The sequence below is a fragment of the Camelus ferus genome, chromosome 21 (genome assembly GCF_009834535.1).
Source record: "Camelus ferus isolate YT-003-E chromosome 21, BCGSAC_Cfer_1.0, whole genome shotgun sequence".
NCBI lineage: Eukaryota > Metazoa > Chordata > Mammalia > Artiodactyla > Camelidae > Camelus > Camelus ferus.
In genome coordinates, this window is record NC_045716.1 from 9,161,495 (window position 1) to 9,176,970 (window position 15,476).

Genomic DNA, 15,476 nt, shown 5'->3' on the forward strand with positions numbered 1-15,476 from the left:
CTGCGAAAGCAGGGAAAACCAAAACCAGTTGTAAAGGAAAAGACCTAATAGCTTTTCTCTACAAGTGAAAATGAAAACTTTAGTGTAAAAGAGGTGACAGATGATTTAACTTTTCTTCTTTATGTATTTCTGTGCTAATATTTCTATACTGCATGTGTATTCACTTCTATAATCAGAAAAACAAAAAGTATTATTTAAAAATAGGTTATCTTTCATATACAAAGTGACATTAGTAATCCATTATTGCTTTCTAATTTTCTTTTTCCATTAACCATGATGGGTCCTCCACATGAGGACTTAGCAAGAAGATGAGAAGATGGCAGTCTTTGAAGAAGGAGGAAGCGGGCCCTCACCCACCGAAATCTTCTGGCACCTTGATCTTGGACTTCCCAGCCTCCTGAACTGTGAGAAATAAATTTGTTGTTTATAAGCCATCCAGTCTATGGCTTTCTGTTGTAGCAGCCTGAAGGGACTAAGGTAGACCTAGTGAGAAGTTTTACCAAATAGAAAGTTGTCATTCAAGTGACTAAGGGAACTGAATTTACATGGACAGAAGTGAAACATCTGAGATTCAAAGTTCTCAGAGATGCAGGGGCAGAGAGTGGGAGCAAAATGACATAGCAGGCTGTCTTGGGCTGATAGCTAGCTCAGCAGAGCTAGGACAGAGTGGAACTGTCTAACGTAAGATAATGTTTTTTGACAGTTCTGTGTAATTATGAGGTGACGTGCACGTTGGAATATAAATTAATGCATATGATCCATTTAAAAAAATTTTTATTAGTCCTCATGCATGCTAAGCACGTGCACTACCACAGAGCTATACTTCCCCCATATGATTCATTTTAACAAAACATCCACTGCATGACATTATTAGATTTATATAAAAATACAGCATTCTTTTGGAGAGAACCTGTGTTGGATCATGAGTTAAGAGTCAAGATACACAATAGGTTATTATGTATTTCTTATGACAGTGGACATCCCAACTGTCCAAAGGACTATTCAAATGACAGTTCCTCATGTGGGGAAATACTCAGTTTAGTCACAGTATATTAAGATCCAAACCTGCAAAGAGTACTTCTCCACATCGGATAGGTTTCCGTGGTCTTGTCCTTGGTCCTTGCATTAGTGGTCGTTCTTGAGGCAACAGGAGATAGTTTTTAGCCTCATCTACCAAATCTCTGTGGAAAAAATTCTGCCTTTATTCCAAATGTTTAAACAATATTGTTAGTTGAATCCCAATATGGTTTAGGTAAATGTGTCAGATGGCAAGGCGAGCAAGCATAAATCAAACCAAACCATGAATACCAGCCAACATGAGAAAGGTCACAAACAGAGCGATGACGGCAGTGACACCATGAGTTGTAAAGTGATTGGTGTTTCCATTATCACTTCATATCTTAGTGCAAATTTAGTCTAAAACTCAACATGTTTGAGGCTAATAATAACTTATGGGAAACTAAAAGTTACAATTTAATTACCAGCCTGCATAGTTACTGCTTTCTAAAGAATGTTATTAGATTCTGCAGGACGCTGGCAAAGGAGCACAACAGCCATGGCACTAGATATTCGCTGGATTAATTTAAGTAGTAAAATAGGTAAAAAATTGGATTGCTGAAATGAAACTACTGTCATTTAATATTAATTTGCCATCTGGTATTGTATGAATGGTTTACTCTCAACAAGTCTATTGAGGATGAACATAGTTTTTTTTTTTCCCTGTTAACGTGCTTTATGAAAAGAACATAGTAATTACATTTGTTCAAACTATTTATGTACTTATTTCACTTGAGTCCTTTGAGTGATTTAGTGTTCGACAAGTGCAAATTCAGGCTGTTGCTCTGTTCGTTCTCAGCTCTGAAAGTGTTTCCTAAACTATGCTACATTTTCCTTTCTCTAGTTATTTTATGTTACAACGAGTAATTTATTCCTGCTGCACCAGTCCCAGGCATGACCCAAAAATGTACTTCCAGTACATGGCTTTGGTAAGGCCCCTTCTGAGTTTATTTATGCTAAAAACAAAAACAAACAAACCCCCCCCAAAAAACCCAAGCTGATGACCAATAACCTTCCCTAGCCTCCTCAGCTGAAAATAAAGACTGTGATCTCCTAATAGCTATTTTTACATCAAGTTATTCGGGGGTTCCTAGAAAGAGTGCTCTAGAGTTGACTTAGCGGCTAGCATAGAACTAACAGTAACCACAGAACAAGGGCTTTATACACGTTACCTCCAGTGACCGCCGCCACAGCCTAGGGAACAGGCATCGTCACTATCCCTGTTTTAGGGATGAAAGCACTGTACCAGAGAAAGGGTCAAGTAATCTGACTAAGGCCACACAGCTGGTAAATAATAGGGCAGGATATCAGGGAGGGGCTTCTTTTAAAAGTGACTTTGAAAGTATCTTTACTTTCTGTGTTGGAATCAGTATAATCTGACTTACACTTTATGGGGAAGAGCACCTCTGTTATTGTTTCTTCAGATTTCAGCATCCGTATGTGGTTTCCTTTCTGCTGTTATAAATATTTGGGGGACTTAATTGGCATTTGTCTTTTAAGATAAACATCTAAAACCCCCTCTAACATCTCCTGTTAAAGGAACCGGCTTCAGATCCTGGAGGAAATGGGAATGACTGTATACGCCCTCCATCTGTTCTAGGGATTCCTGACTCTAGAATCAGTCTCTTCAGTCACTGAGAGCCAAAGGCTGGTGTAGTTTAAGAAGTCTGAGTAGTGACTTGCTCTTTGGAGCTCTTATATATGGAACATGCTGGGGGAAAATGGTTAAAAACACCACATGGTTTCAGATTTGAACCTAAATCTTAAAAATCTGTCAAACTGGGATAAATAGTTTATTAAATTTTGTATATATTACAGAGAGAGCCCAATAAAACAGTCATTCTGTTAGTTTGCTTTGTAAACGCATTTAGAGTTTCTTCCAATCAAAACAATATTATAAAACTGCTTCATGAAGCTCTAGTGGAAATCTTTCCCACAGCTCCTTCAGGAGTGGGGTAGACCTTTAACTCTGTCCAGTCTCAGTGAGCAAGGCTGGTCCTATCCCCGAACTAGGCACACGGGATGGAATGAAAAAGTGCTCCTGACATACTTTTTGATAGAATCAACAGCACTATTTAACTTATTTCAAGAAAACACGTACTGGCATAGAACTGCCTCTTCAAGTTCAACCCTGCATTAAAATCTTAGAAATCTACCTCTTTATTGCCACTTCCACACCAGTAAACACCATACATTAAAAAAAAACTAATGGAATGGAATACTGGAAGTTCAGTCCTCTCTTCTTCCATCTCCTTGTGACCCTACTAGCCCAGGAGAAAAACCTATTAAATACTGCCTTGATCTCAGCACTAAAAAAAACAATATTTGGGAACAATATAAAAAAGGAAACTAGGAGGAAACAGGCATGTTTGGCTGTTGATTTTTTTCCACCCAGGGCCACTCATACCTGCATTCTTCATCACTTTTGATGAGGGGGTCAGAGCCTACAGTGCCCACCAGGAACTTGGGACTCAGCAAAGGCAGACGAACATGCTGCAGCACCTGTGAGACAGCAAACATGATTAAAGGCACACACTCCCATCTACAAGATATTTAAGAGGATACATAACCCATGCTCCCCTATTATATTCCCAATTGTTCTGAGATCTAATTGAATTAATGAATTGATCTAATTAATAAAAAATGAAGGTGGGAAGGCATAAATACTAAACTAAATTAAAATTTATTCTAACCACCAATTCAGTAATTAGAATAATCAGAAAATTGAAAGCACACTAACATCACTTTAGAATGCTACTTTATGCTTTCCACAATATGCTGTAAATTCTTCTATAATTAATTTCTATGATTGGACTCTCATTAGCAATCCAGAAGAATATCCTATTAAGTTGCTAAGGACTATAGTCATAATAAGAACATTAAACATTTCATTAAGTGACCACTTATGATCCACTTAAGGACAGTGATAATTGTTTCTTTTTTGCAAGTCAAATACATATTATTTCATGCAACAAAAAGCAGTTACTTCGAGAAGCATTTCCATCATACCTGGGGTAACTGAGGACGTCTTTCTTGAATACTGTATTTCACCCAGGCCATCACTGCATTGAACACCTGTTCTTCACTGCGAACGTTTAGTTCATCACTAGATATTATATCAATGAGTTGATTGGCTGGAAGCAACATGAACTCTTCACTTTCCATCACCTGTTTGAAGTTAGGTCAGAACAAAAGAAAAAACCCCTGTGATCAGATTTGACTCACTGTTTCAATATTTTTCTTCAGGGTTGTAGGGAAAAGCTCTATTCCACGATGGAGCTGAAGTTCAACATAGTACCAGAGGACAAGAAAAGTATAAAAAGAAAGCAAGGACAGGTGGAGCACAGAGGACTATCAGGACCATGAAGCTACCTTGTACAACACTACAATGGGGGGTATGTTATTACACATTGGTCAAAACTCATAGAGTGTACAATACCAAGGGTGAACCCTAATGTAAATCATGGATTCTGGGTGATAACATGTCAATGTAAATTCATTAGTTGCAACAAATGTACTTTTCTGGTACAGGATGTTTACGTTGAGAGAGGTTATATGTGTGGAGACAGGGTATAGGGGAATGGCACTTTCTGCTCAGTTTTGCTGTGAACCTAAAACTGTTCTAAAAAAGGAAGTTTATTAACTTTTTTAAAAAGGAAACAAAGGAGAAAACAGAGGACAATTTAAATTTAGGAAAAATAATAATTTATGATTCACGTAATTTAAGAAAAGCGATACTTTTTTCCCAAAATGAAGTATCAAAGTAAAAACTTATATTCAAAATACACTAATTGTATCAAATTATAACTCCAGAAATATAAGAGGCACATTAAAAAAATCAGGAAAAGCTTTCAGAAGAAGATTAGTTGCTGAAAGGGCAATGTCTTGGGCAGAAACACCAAGGGGCCAGTTTGAAAAAAGAATGAGGGTGTCAGCAATTCTACAAGCAAGAATTAATACAATGACAAGCGAGTCAGACCTATGAAAACCTCTGAGGACCAAACCACTCTGATATATTCATATGTGTGTGTGTGTGTGTGTGTGTAAAACTCCAAACACACCAATAACCTTTCTTTACCCAAATCTTAGGGCATCATCACAATGCAGATGAAATGGCAACAAAGATAGTCCCTTCTTGTGCAGTCCAGCCACAAATTCCAAAATCTCATAAATCTTGTCATCAGTATGTAAAGTGAAAAGGACAGTGCAATGCAGAGGAGGGCAACAGTCACCGCCACACTCTGTGGGGTTTGTCCTCTCATTCAGAAGATTGTGCTACATGTGACGTCTATTAGTGCAGGAAAGTGAGCTCTTAAGAGTTCAAACTCCCACCGTGCAACCTCTGATGCAGAAGATGTACCCTCTCAGGTCAGGGTTATTTTTCATGCTCATCGAAAAGTCAGAATATTTAGCAGGATGCAAGATAAGCCACAACAATGTAAATATCTGATTAAGATTTTTTTCCCTAACTGCAAATCTCAAAATAAAACAGTTAAGGGCCATAAAGTCAGCTGTACTTACAGCAGAAAATACCAGTGAGCATTTCAATTTTTATGGCACAAGTCTTTATATCTTCTGACTGAGAGACTTTTTGGGATTCAGGAAACTAAATACGAAACTTTTAAATTTGAGGTGAGGTTGCTTGGCCAGGTCACTTAGCAGTTAGAATGGCTGCATTGTACTCTCTGTGGCAGGGTTGTCAGAGTTAGCAAAGAAAAATACACAGCATTCTTATGCTAAGAACCATTTGTTGTTCATCTGAAACAAACTTAACTGGGCACCCTGTGTTTTATCCGGCAGCCCTATACCGGGGGTTATAAAGTCAACAGCCAAATTGAGGGCCTAGCTCCGAGTGAAGTGTGCTGGCCTTCACGGCACGCGGAACAGCAGCCATGGCTGTACCTTACTCTCCTCTTCGCTTCTTGACACTCTGATTTCTTGACTTAGGTACAAGTATGGTACGTCTATCTTTGTGCAGTGCCGTAACATTGTCTTTGGATCTTGTCAGAGTATACATTTTTCCCTCCAATTTACTGATTATCAACCAAATATTACATAAATAGCGAGGATCACCAAGTTTAAAGTTTATGAATTAACAAGGAACTTACTGGAAACCTTAGATGCCGAGAAGACACAGACATCTGTGTGAGCAAGTATTTTCTGGCATTAAGAGCAAAGAGTAAAAATAATATTTTTAATGAACAAATTCTGGTTAAAATATCACTTCTCCTTTTTGTATCAACAAGAGAAAAATATTAATGATCTACCAGTAGGGCAAATCTAGCACTGAAGTCTGTCCTTGAACCAAACAACCAGGTTAAGAAAATAATGCTTTAAAATACCTGCTTTTAAAATAAGAGTTTGCAGGAGATCTAAATTTTAAGTCCCACACTATTATGGTAATGAGCTTACTTTTTTATTTCTTCAGATAAATATAGATGCAATTTGAAGAATGAATAAAGCTGAAAACAACAATGAATAAGGAAGGTATTCTAGATTTGTTGTAAGAGAAGTGAATGGTGAACTCAGTGCTGTTGAGTTGAAAGAAAAATTTTAAATTTATGTTTATGGGCAAGAGGAACGCTGTATGAATTAAACTAGGCTTAATAAAGCAGAAGGAAATTAGAGATTTGTTAGAAAATAATTTAAATGAGTCACAAGTGCTAAGCCCCAAATGTTGGCTTTTTTTTTTGCATCTATACAGAACCATTCTAGTCTGTGAACAAGGGTGAGGTTTCATCATGGGATTTCATTATATGTCAGGTTCACTTCGGAGGCAGGGTTAGAACTGCTGGGGATTCTAAACCTTCTCTATTGTTGTGAATAATCTTTAGATATGTGTACCTACCTTAGATCTAAAACACAAGCTACAGTTAAAGTGGAAAATTTTTAAAAATCAACTTTATTTATTTATTTTAAATGTCTAGTTCAGTAAGTTTTGATAAATGTATATACCCATGTAACCATGACCACAACCAACATGTAGAACATTACCATCATCCCCAAAGGTTCTAAAGCAGAGTTCTTAATCTGGGGTCCAATGACTTTGGCAAATTACTTTGGAATTCTCAGTGATGGCAAATCTTTATTTTTTGGAGAATGGATTTGGTATTTGAAAATAGCGGAACAAAGTTAAAGAAGTTGTGTGAAGAGGATAAATTATTTTGAGTGAGAAATTAAGTGTGACTATAAAATATTGACTCAGTTAATTTTAGTGAGGTATAAACTCCATTTAGTTGTGGTGTATTCCTTTTTTTGTATTTTATTGGAAATCAATTTACTAACATTTTGTTAAGGATTTTCCCATTTAAATCCATGAGAGATACTGATCTGTAGTTTTCTTTTAGTGTCTGTGGTTTTGATATCAGGGTGATTTTTATCCTTATTCGGCAGCCTCCTTCACCTTTTTCTGAAAGAGTTTGTGTAGAATTACTATTCTTTCTTTCTTAAAAGTTTGACAGAATTCACCACCTGGGACTGGCATTTTCTCTGAGGGAAGGTTTTTAAATTATGAATTCTTCCCTTATTGTCCTTTTTAATGTTTGAGGGATTTATAGTGATGTCATCTCTTTTATTTCTGATTCTGGTAATTTGGGTGTTCTCTTCTTTTTTCCTCAGTATAGCTAGAGGTTCATCAATTTTTTTTTTCAAAGTACCATTGATTTTTGCTCTAACCTTTGCTCTTTTCTACCTCCTACTTACCTTGGGTTTAATTTAAAAAGACTATAAAGCAACAAAGTAATAAATGGCAACAAAGTAATCAATAATAAATAAATGATAAGTAAGTAAGGAATAAAGGACTCTAACCCACTAATTAGAATAAGATTCTATGAGGACATAATGCCAGTCAATCAGAACAAGGACAATTCTTCATTATGGCAGAATGTAGATAGAAAAATGGGAGTTTGGATTAGATTAATATTTTTATCAACTTCCTGAATTTGATACCTGAGCTGTGGTAAAAAAAAAAATTCTATGTAATAGAATATTCTTGGTCTTAGAAAATACACATTGAAGTGTTCAGGAGTAAAGGAAAATGATGTATGCAATATACTCTCAAATTGTTCACAGAAAAATACATAATAAGGAGTGGCAAAATGTTAACAACTGGTGAATCTGGGTAAAGGGTAAATGAAGGTTTTTTCTTTTTTCTACAACTTCTTATAAATTTGAATTTTTTCTTTAAAAAATTTTTTTTTCAAATAAAGTTTAAAAATTATTTTTCCAATCTAACAGGTCAAAAAAATGTTGTTTTGATGTATGTTTCCTTAATTATGTATACGGGTGAGTATCCTTTCATATGTTTATTTTACATTTGAATATCTTTTTTACACACTGCTTCTTCATATCCTTTGCCTATTTTTCTACTATATTTTTAATGGTTTTTCTCATGGAATTCGTATGAGTCTTGTAGGAATTAAGTGTTTTTTCTGTCATGTATGCTTCAAATAGTTTTCTGAGTTTGATATTACTTAGTTTATGGTGTTTTGGTTGTTACTGTTGTTATACACAACTTTTAATTTTTATGCAATCAAATTTATCAACTTTCTTTATGGCTTCTGGGTTATATCCTGCTCAGAAAGGCCATTTTTACCCCCAGCATACTAATGTTTCCTTCTTGAACTTTTAGAATTTTTTAGGTTTAATTTATTTATCCATTGATAATCCCATTTGTTTAAATTTATTTTTTCCCTCAAATCACCAGTTTTCCTAATGACATACATTAAACAATTTGATTTTCCTCCACTGACTTGAAAAATCTACTTCTGGACTTTTCTGAGCTCCACTGATCTGTTCTTTCTTTAGTTCCAAACTGTTTATTCTTTTTAAATACTTCTTAAGGCCAATGATTCTAACATTAATTTTCAGGAACTTCCTGGCTGTTCTAGCACAAGTAGTTAACTCTCGGTATCTGAGGAGGACTGGACCCCAAGGATACCAAAATTGATGGCTGCTCAAGGCTCTTATATAAAATGGCATAGTATTTGCATATAACCTATGCACATCCTCCCATATACTTTAAATCATCTCTAGATTACTTACAATACCTAATACAATGTAAATGCTCTGTAAATAGTTGCTGGCACTCAACAAATTCGAGTGTTACCTTTGGGAACTTTCTCGAATTTTTTTTTTCTTTTTTGATCCATGGTTGTTTAAATCTGCGAATGGAGAAGCAGTGAATATGGAAGGCCAACTGTATTTATTTATTTATTTATTTATTTATTTATTTATTTATTTATTTATTTATTTATTTCCTCCTTTTTAAAACAATCCCTTCCTTTGCATTTCATGGCCCCCACATTGCTGGTTTTCCTCTTCTCTCTACTCTAATTATTCCCAGTTTCCTTTGCCAGTTGCTTTTTCACTCATCATCCTTCAATACTGGAAAAATTTTTAGGGCTTTTCTTTTCTGTCTTCCTACTAAGTGACCTCAGTGGCATTGATTTTTTTTAACCTTGCTCATGGTGCTTTTTAGTTTAAAAAAAGTTTTAAATTTGTATACAATAAAATTTATCCATATTTTCTCTTAGGGTTCTATCCCACCTAAAAAAAAAATGAAGCCATAGCTTAATTATTATGCCTTAATTACTATGTTGATGACTCCTAAATTTTAATCTCAGTCTAACCCCTTTTCTAAGATACAGACTCATATAACAGTGACCTGCTCGGTATCTCTACTTAGATATCTCACAGGCATCTCAAACCAAATATACCTAAAATGGAACCCATGAGATAACCTCCTCAAACTGTTCCCCTCTCCATTACATCTGTAGTACAGGTGCCCAGAAATGGGACTGCTGAGGCAAAAAGCGTGAGCAGAAAGTGTGTAATTTTCATAGATGCTGCCAAATTCCCTTTCAGAGGGGTTGTATCAATTTATACTTACACTAGCAATGTAGCTATTTCTCCATAGGGTGTGTAGTAAAACTTCTGGATATTTGTAATCGGATACATTACAAATTTGAAATCTGATAGATTAAAAAAATAGTACTTTGGTGTAGTTTTAATTCATGTTTCAGTTATTATGAACAAGCTTGAGCAGATTTTCATGTTTAAGGGCAATCAGGATTTCTTGTAGACTGCCCATTTTTCTGTCAGGTCACTGACCAACAGGAGCTCTTGGGGTACTAAGGAAGTATCATCTGACATGAGTTGCAAATATTTCCCCCCAGTTCGTCTTTGATTTTTGTCTTGTTATTGTTTTGTTTCACCATGAGTAAATTTTTAATTTTTACATAGCCAAATCTATCAATATTTTCTTCTATGCTTCCTTAGTAAATTAGAAAGGCCCTCTTCGCTTCACACAAAGGAATTGCTTCATGTCATCTTCTACTATTTCATGGTTTCCCTCTGTACTTTTAAATCTCTGATCCACTGGAGGTTTCCTGGTGGACAGAAGAGTGATATTAAAGTATAAAATGGACCACATCTTTACTTTGCTTAAAACACTTTAATGGTTGTCTATTGGTCTTAAGATTAAATTTCAAATTCTTAACATGGTCTATTAACTCCAATGTGATCTGGCTCTGTTCTTTCTGTAAAATCATTATGTAACATTCTCCCCTTTGCTGTCTGGGTATCATTGGGTTTCTTTCAGTTCCTCAAACTTGTTTTGCTTCTTCACGTCTCAGAATTTTGTATGAACTGTCCCAGAACCAAAGTTAAATTTCCATGTAATGCAGTGTTAAATCATCCAGGGCTGCTTCTTTGTAGCATCTATTAACTGTAATTAATTATTTGTGTAATTATGCATTCAATGGCTACTTTCCCTGCTAGATTATAAACTCCACTAGAAAAGACACTAGGCATCTTGTTCACTTCTGTAGCCTCTGTTCCCAAGCACAGTGGCTGAAGCATAATAGCTTTATAAATATGTATTAAATGAATGAACAAATGAAAAATAACAGGCTTAATGAAAAATTCTTTTGATAACAAATAATTTCCTTTTTCTGATTATTAGCTTACCAAATAATCTCTGATCTAAAATTTATTCTTCTGAACAATCCATATAATCAGGAAGGAAATACTTCATGTAAATGACCGATACCAGGAATCCTATAAGATACAGATCTCCTTTGAATTGATAAATTGCATTCTGGCTTATAAATTATCCTTTATGAATATGAGTAGGGAAATCAATCCCTAAACTTTAGTTTTTGCTAACAGAATACGAAACTGTCCTCTAAAATAAAAACGGCTTAGAATTTATAACTTATTTCTCTGATGCAAGTTAGAATCAGCAGTAAATACCTAAGCAGGTATATGTCAGTTAGCAGAATGTGAACTCATAATGTTCTCCTGATAAATACATTGTGAATGCATTCAAACCACCAAGTACTACAACTCACCTCTTGAAAGTTATGTTGAGTGAACTTGTCTGCTATCCTTAGCAACTCACGACACGAATGTGTGTCAGCAAAAGCCCGAATGCCCAGGCAGTTAGAAGGATCCAGCTGTCTCTTTAAGAACTCACAACAGGCTTCCTGTATTTCTGCCAGCTGGAGGAGGCAAGCAGCTGGCAGAAGGGTCTGGACATTGCCCTCTTCCACGGTTATCTGGGAGGTGTACGCAAAGTCTATCAGCAGTTCCATAGCCCTCTCGTCTATGTCTCGGATCACTACTTCGGTCTGACGGCTCTCTGCCAATTCTCCTGTAAACATAGCTCGGAAGTAGGGACTGCAGGCCGACAGAATGACTCGATGGGCATATATCTTCTTAGCGCCCACAACTAGCACCACGTCGCATAGCTCCCGGTGCTTTCTCAGAAGGTTAATCACTTCCAAGGTTTGTCGAGGGTGCTTGTCTGAGATATAGGGCATGCGGGCAGGTTGGGGAACCCCTTCTGGCAGTTTGTTGGGGTCTCCAAGGGTGCAGCGGCTTGTTACATCCATTCCAGTCTCTCCTGGTCGAATATTGGTACACCTACAGGAATGGGGGGGGGGGAGAAAAGAGAAGATGGCAATATTTTTAAATGCTCATTCCTACATTTCATGTATCATTTCATATATAGAAATTCAGGTGCTAACTAACCAGGTAAATGCCACAAACTTAAATTATTGAGAAATAACTGGAACTAAGGTATTTGGATTTTCATAATCATCACACTGTATCTATCAATGTGCAGGAAAAAAAAGGGAATCTATGGCCCTCGGTTAAGACGGTAATTTTCTTTTAACAAATATTTATTAGTTCTTATAATTTACAAAGCATTTTGCTATGGACTGAGGAAAATTCAAAGGAATGTAAACAGGCATCAGGGAACCTAATTAATTAGAAGGAGAGATACATGAATAGCCAGAAAGAGAGCAACCAGGATAAAGAACATGGTTCAGAAAGGCAAAATCTATAAAGTATTTGTTTATACTGGAACACAGCCCTGACCAGCATAAGCTATCAGGTTACTACAAGAATATATCTTTTTTGTGAAGTAGGAATATTACACTGGGTTTTCCTGAAGCTTAGGGGAAATATACTACACACATGCTTCAGATCGTTGTTTCTGTTTCTAATTCTATACTTACTAAGCAGTCTTCTGATGTATAATTCTTCCAAAGGTATTATATTATTTAAAGGGAGGTAGGTGACTCCAGAGCCCTGATCACTGGATTTTAGGCCAGCCTCATGTGAGCCTCAGAAATTAATCATCTATGTACTGATGTTGTCTAATATCTAATATAATATCTAGCCTGCAAGGGGCAGTATCAGTTTACTGGCCCTAAAGCTGTAGCACTGACAAGACCTACAGTATAATAAAGCACTAGAGTGCTTGAGAGAGTCCCCAGGGAAGGAGATGAGAATCTAAAAGGACATTTTGGGAAGAAGAAACCACGTTTACATTACAAAGACGTAACTTGAAAACAACAGATTCTTCCTTTCCCCAACAGCAACCTGTTTTTCCAAAGTGCTTATAAATTCAGTCTTTCTATGCTTGGCCTCAGCCTACAGGTAACTGTATTCTAGACTACAAACTGTTCATAATTCCTCACATGTGGCAGAAACAGCACTGTTTATGCTTGTCAACTTAAAGCTGAAACATAAAGTGGAGCAGTTCAACAATAATTTTTACCACCCACATAAACAATCAAGAAAGCTTTCACAGCCATAAAAAAATGACAACATAACGCCATTTGCAGCAACATGGATGTCCCAGGAGAATGTCATTCTAAGTGAAGTAAGCCAGAAAGAGAAAGAAAAATACCATATGAAATTGCTCATATGTGGAATCTAAAAAAAAAAGAACATGAATACAAAACAGAAACAGACTCATAGACATAGAATACAAACTCTTGTGGCTGCCGGGGGGTGGGAGGGGTGGGAAGAGATAGACTGGGAATTCAAAATTTGTAGATACTGACAGGCATATGCAGAATAGATAAACAAGATTATACTGTATAGCACAGGGAAATATATACAAGATCTTGTGGAAGCTCATAGCAAAAAAAATGTGACAATGAATATATGTAAGTTCATGTATAACTGAAAAATTGTGCTGTAGACTGGAATTTGACACAACATTGTAAAATGACTATAACTCAATAAAAAAATGTTAAAAAAAAAAAAAAAGAAAGCTTTCAGCCACAAGTGCTTAATGGTGCCTTGTTTGTAGTAGATGCTGAAAGAATAAATCACATGGTTAACAGTGGTACACTCATGCTTTAAAAAAGAATCACTAAAGACCAACTCAAAAATTGCTGTTATAATACTGACATTGTATGTTGAAATTAAAGCGGTTTTTGTTGCAACCTTAATCATGTACACAAAAATGGTACTGTTGAACTCAGATGTAAATGGTTTTTCATTTCACCTAAGTATAATACGAAAGCTAGTTTCTACATATCTACTTAAAAAAAAACAGTATGCCATAGCAAAAAAAAAAAAATGCTGCTATGATTGCATTAGTACAAATTCTGACTTTTAATAGTGTGTCATTTCCATACTCTTACCAACTCGTCAGCTGTCTGGTTTGCAAACTTGGAAGGAATTCTCTTAAATGTGTTTACTCTCAAAAGTTCTGTTCTCTCTGCTCTCTACACACATTCTTGGAGAAGCTCATTTAATTTTATGGTTCCCATCACCCATATGTGAATGACTAATGGATTCTTATCTCCTACCTGGATAAGTTCTGAATTCAAATCCATACGTATGTCCCACCATCACTCAAATATATCTCAATGATATATCTAAAACGGATTCCTTCCCCCAGGTGTCTCTCCTCTAGTCTTCCCCGAGATCAGTAAAAGGCAGTTTCATTCTTCCAGTTGCTCAGGACAAAAATCTTGGATCTCCTTCCCTTCCACACACTCTCAACCGCAATCCACCAGCAAATCCTGTCGTTCTACTTCTGAATAATACGTAGAATCCAACCATTTCTCTACATATCCACTGGCCCCACCCTAATTCAGGCTACCCTCACCCTTCTTTATATTATAATAGCCTCATAAGTGGCCTGCTTGCTTTCAGCTTTGCTGATTTATATTCTCTTCTCTAAACAACCAAAATGATCCTTTGGAAAAGTCAGATTATGCCACTCCTCTGCTCAAAATCCTTTAAACACTCACAGGAAAAAAACAACTCTAGGTTTATTATAGCCTATTGGGTTTATGGACTTCTATGACTGTTCTCCTGGCTCACTCTGAATTCATCTCCTACTGCTTTCCCCTTGCTCATGGCGCTCTAGTCACATAGCCTTCTTTGCTATTTCTGGGACATGCCAAGGCCTCTCTTGCTTCAGAGCCTTAATCCTTCATGAAAGGTTCTTCCCCAAATATCTACAGAGCTCCTTCCCTTATTTTTTCAGATCTCTGTTCAAATGTCAATTTATCAGAGCACCTTATACGAAACAGCATCTCTTACTTCTACTATCCTAACCTCTTTACTTTGCTTAATATTTCTTCATATATAATTACCTCCTGACATAATATATTGGCTTTTTCCTCCAACTAGGACATAAGCTCCATTAGAACAAGGCCTTTGTTCTCTTTTGTTCAATGCTATACTTCAAAAAGACCTGGATCCAGTGCTCATTAAATAGTTGTCAACTGAATTCAACTTTTCTTCCTTCAAAACTAAGCTATACCCTCCAAACTTTCTTGTTGAATTCTCTTGAAAGGATGCCAGGTTTGGAGCTAGGCAAACACAAGTTCAAACCTTAGCACCATCATTCACTAGGTGTACTGTTGGGCAAATTACCTAACTTCTCTGATCTTCAAGTTCATCACTTGTAATGCAAGGAAAATTATATTTACCTCACAAGGAGAGTGACAGTGTTAGGATTTGTCTGAATGCATGTCCTCTGACTCCAAAGTCAGTGCTTTATCCTGAACTGTTCTGGTCAACTGGATCAAGCATTTGAAACAGAAATGGCCCTGGCAATCTGCTTTACATGGCTGTTACTCTTAGAGGGAAGAAAAAGCAAG

General features: G+C 36.4%; 1 protein-coding gene across 1 annotated transcript in view; it reads right to left on the reverse strand.

Moving 5' to 3' along the window:
- KLHL20 (kelch like family member 20) overlaps positions 1-15,476 on the reverse strand; it is a 36,793-nt gene that overhangs the window by 11,850 nt on the left and 9,467 nt on the right. Inside the window, exons 3-6 of the mRNA XM_006172571.3 lie at positions 11,409-11,982; positions 4,066-4,224; positions 3,464-3,558; positions 1,066-1,181 (exon numbers count right to left, since the gene is read on the reverse strand). Of these exons, the coding sequence (XP_006172633.1) occupies positions 1,066-1,181; positions 3,464-3,558; positions 4,066-4,224; positions 11,409-11,982 (944 nt within the window). The remainder of the gene's footprint in view (positions 1-1,065; positions 1,182-3,463; positions 3,559-4,065; positions 4,225-11,408; positions 11,983-15,476) is intronic.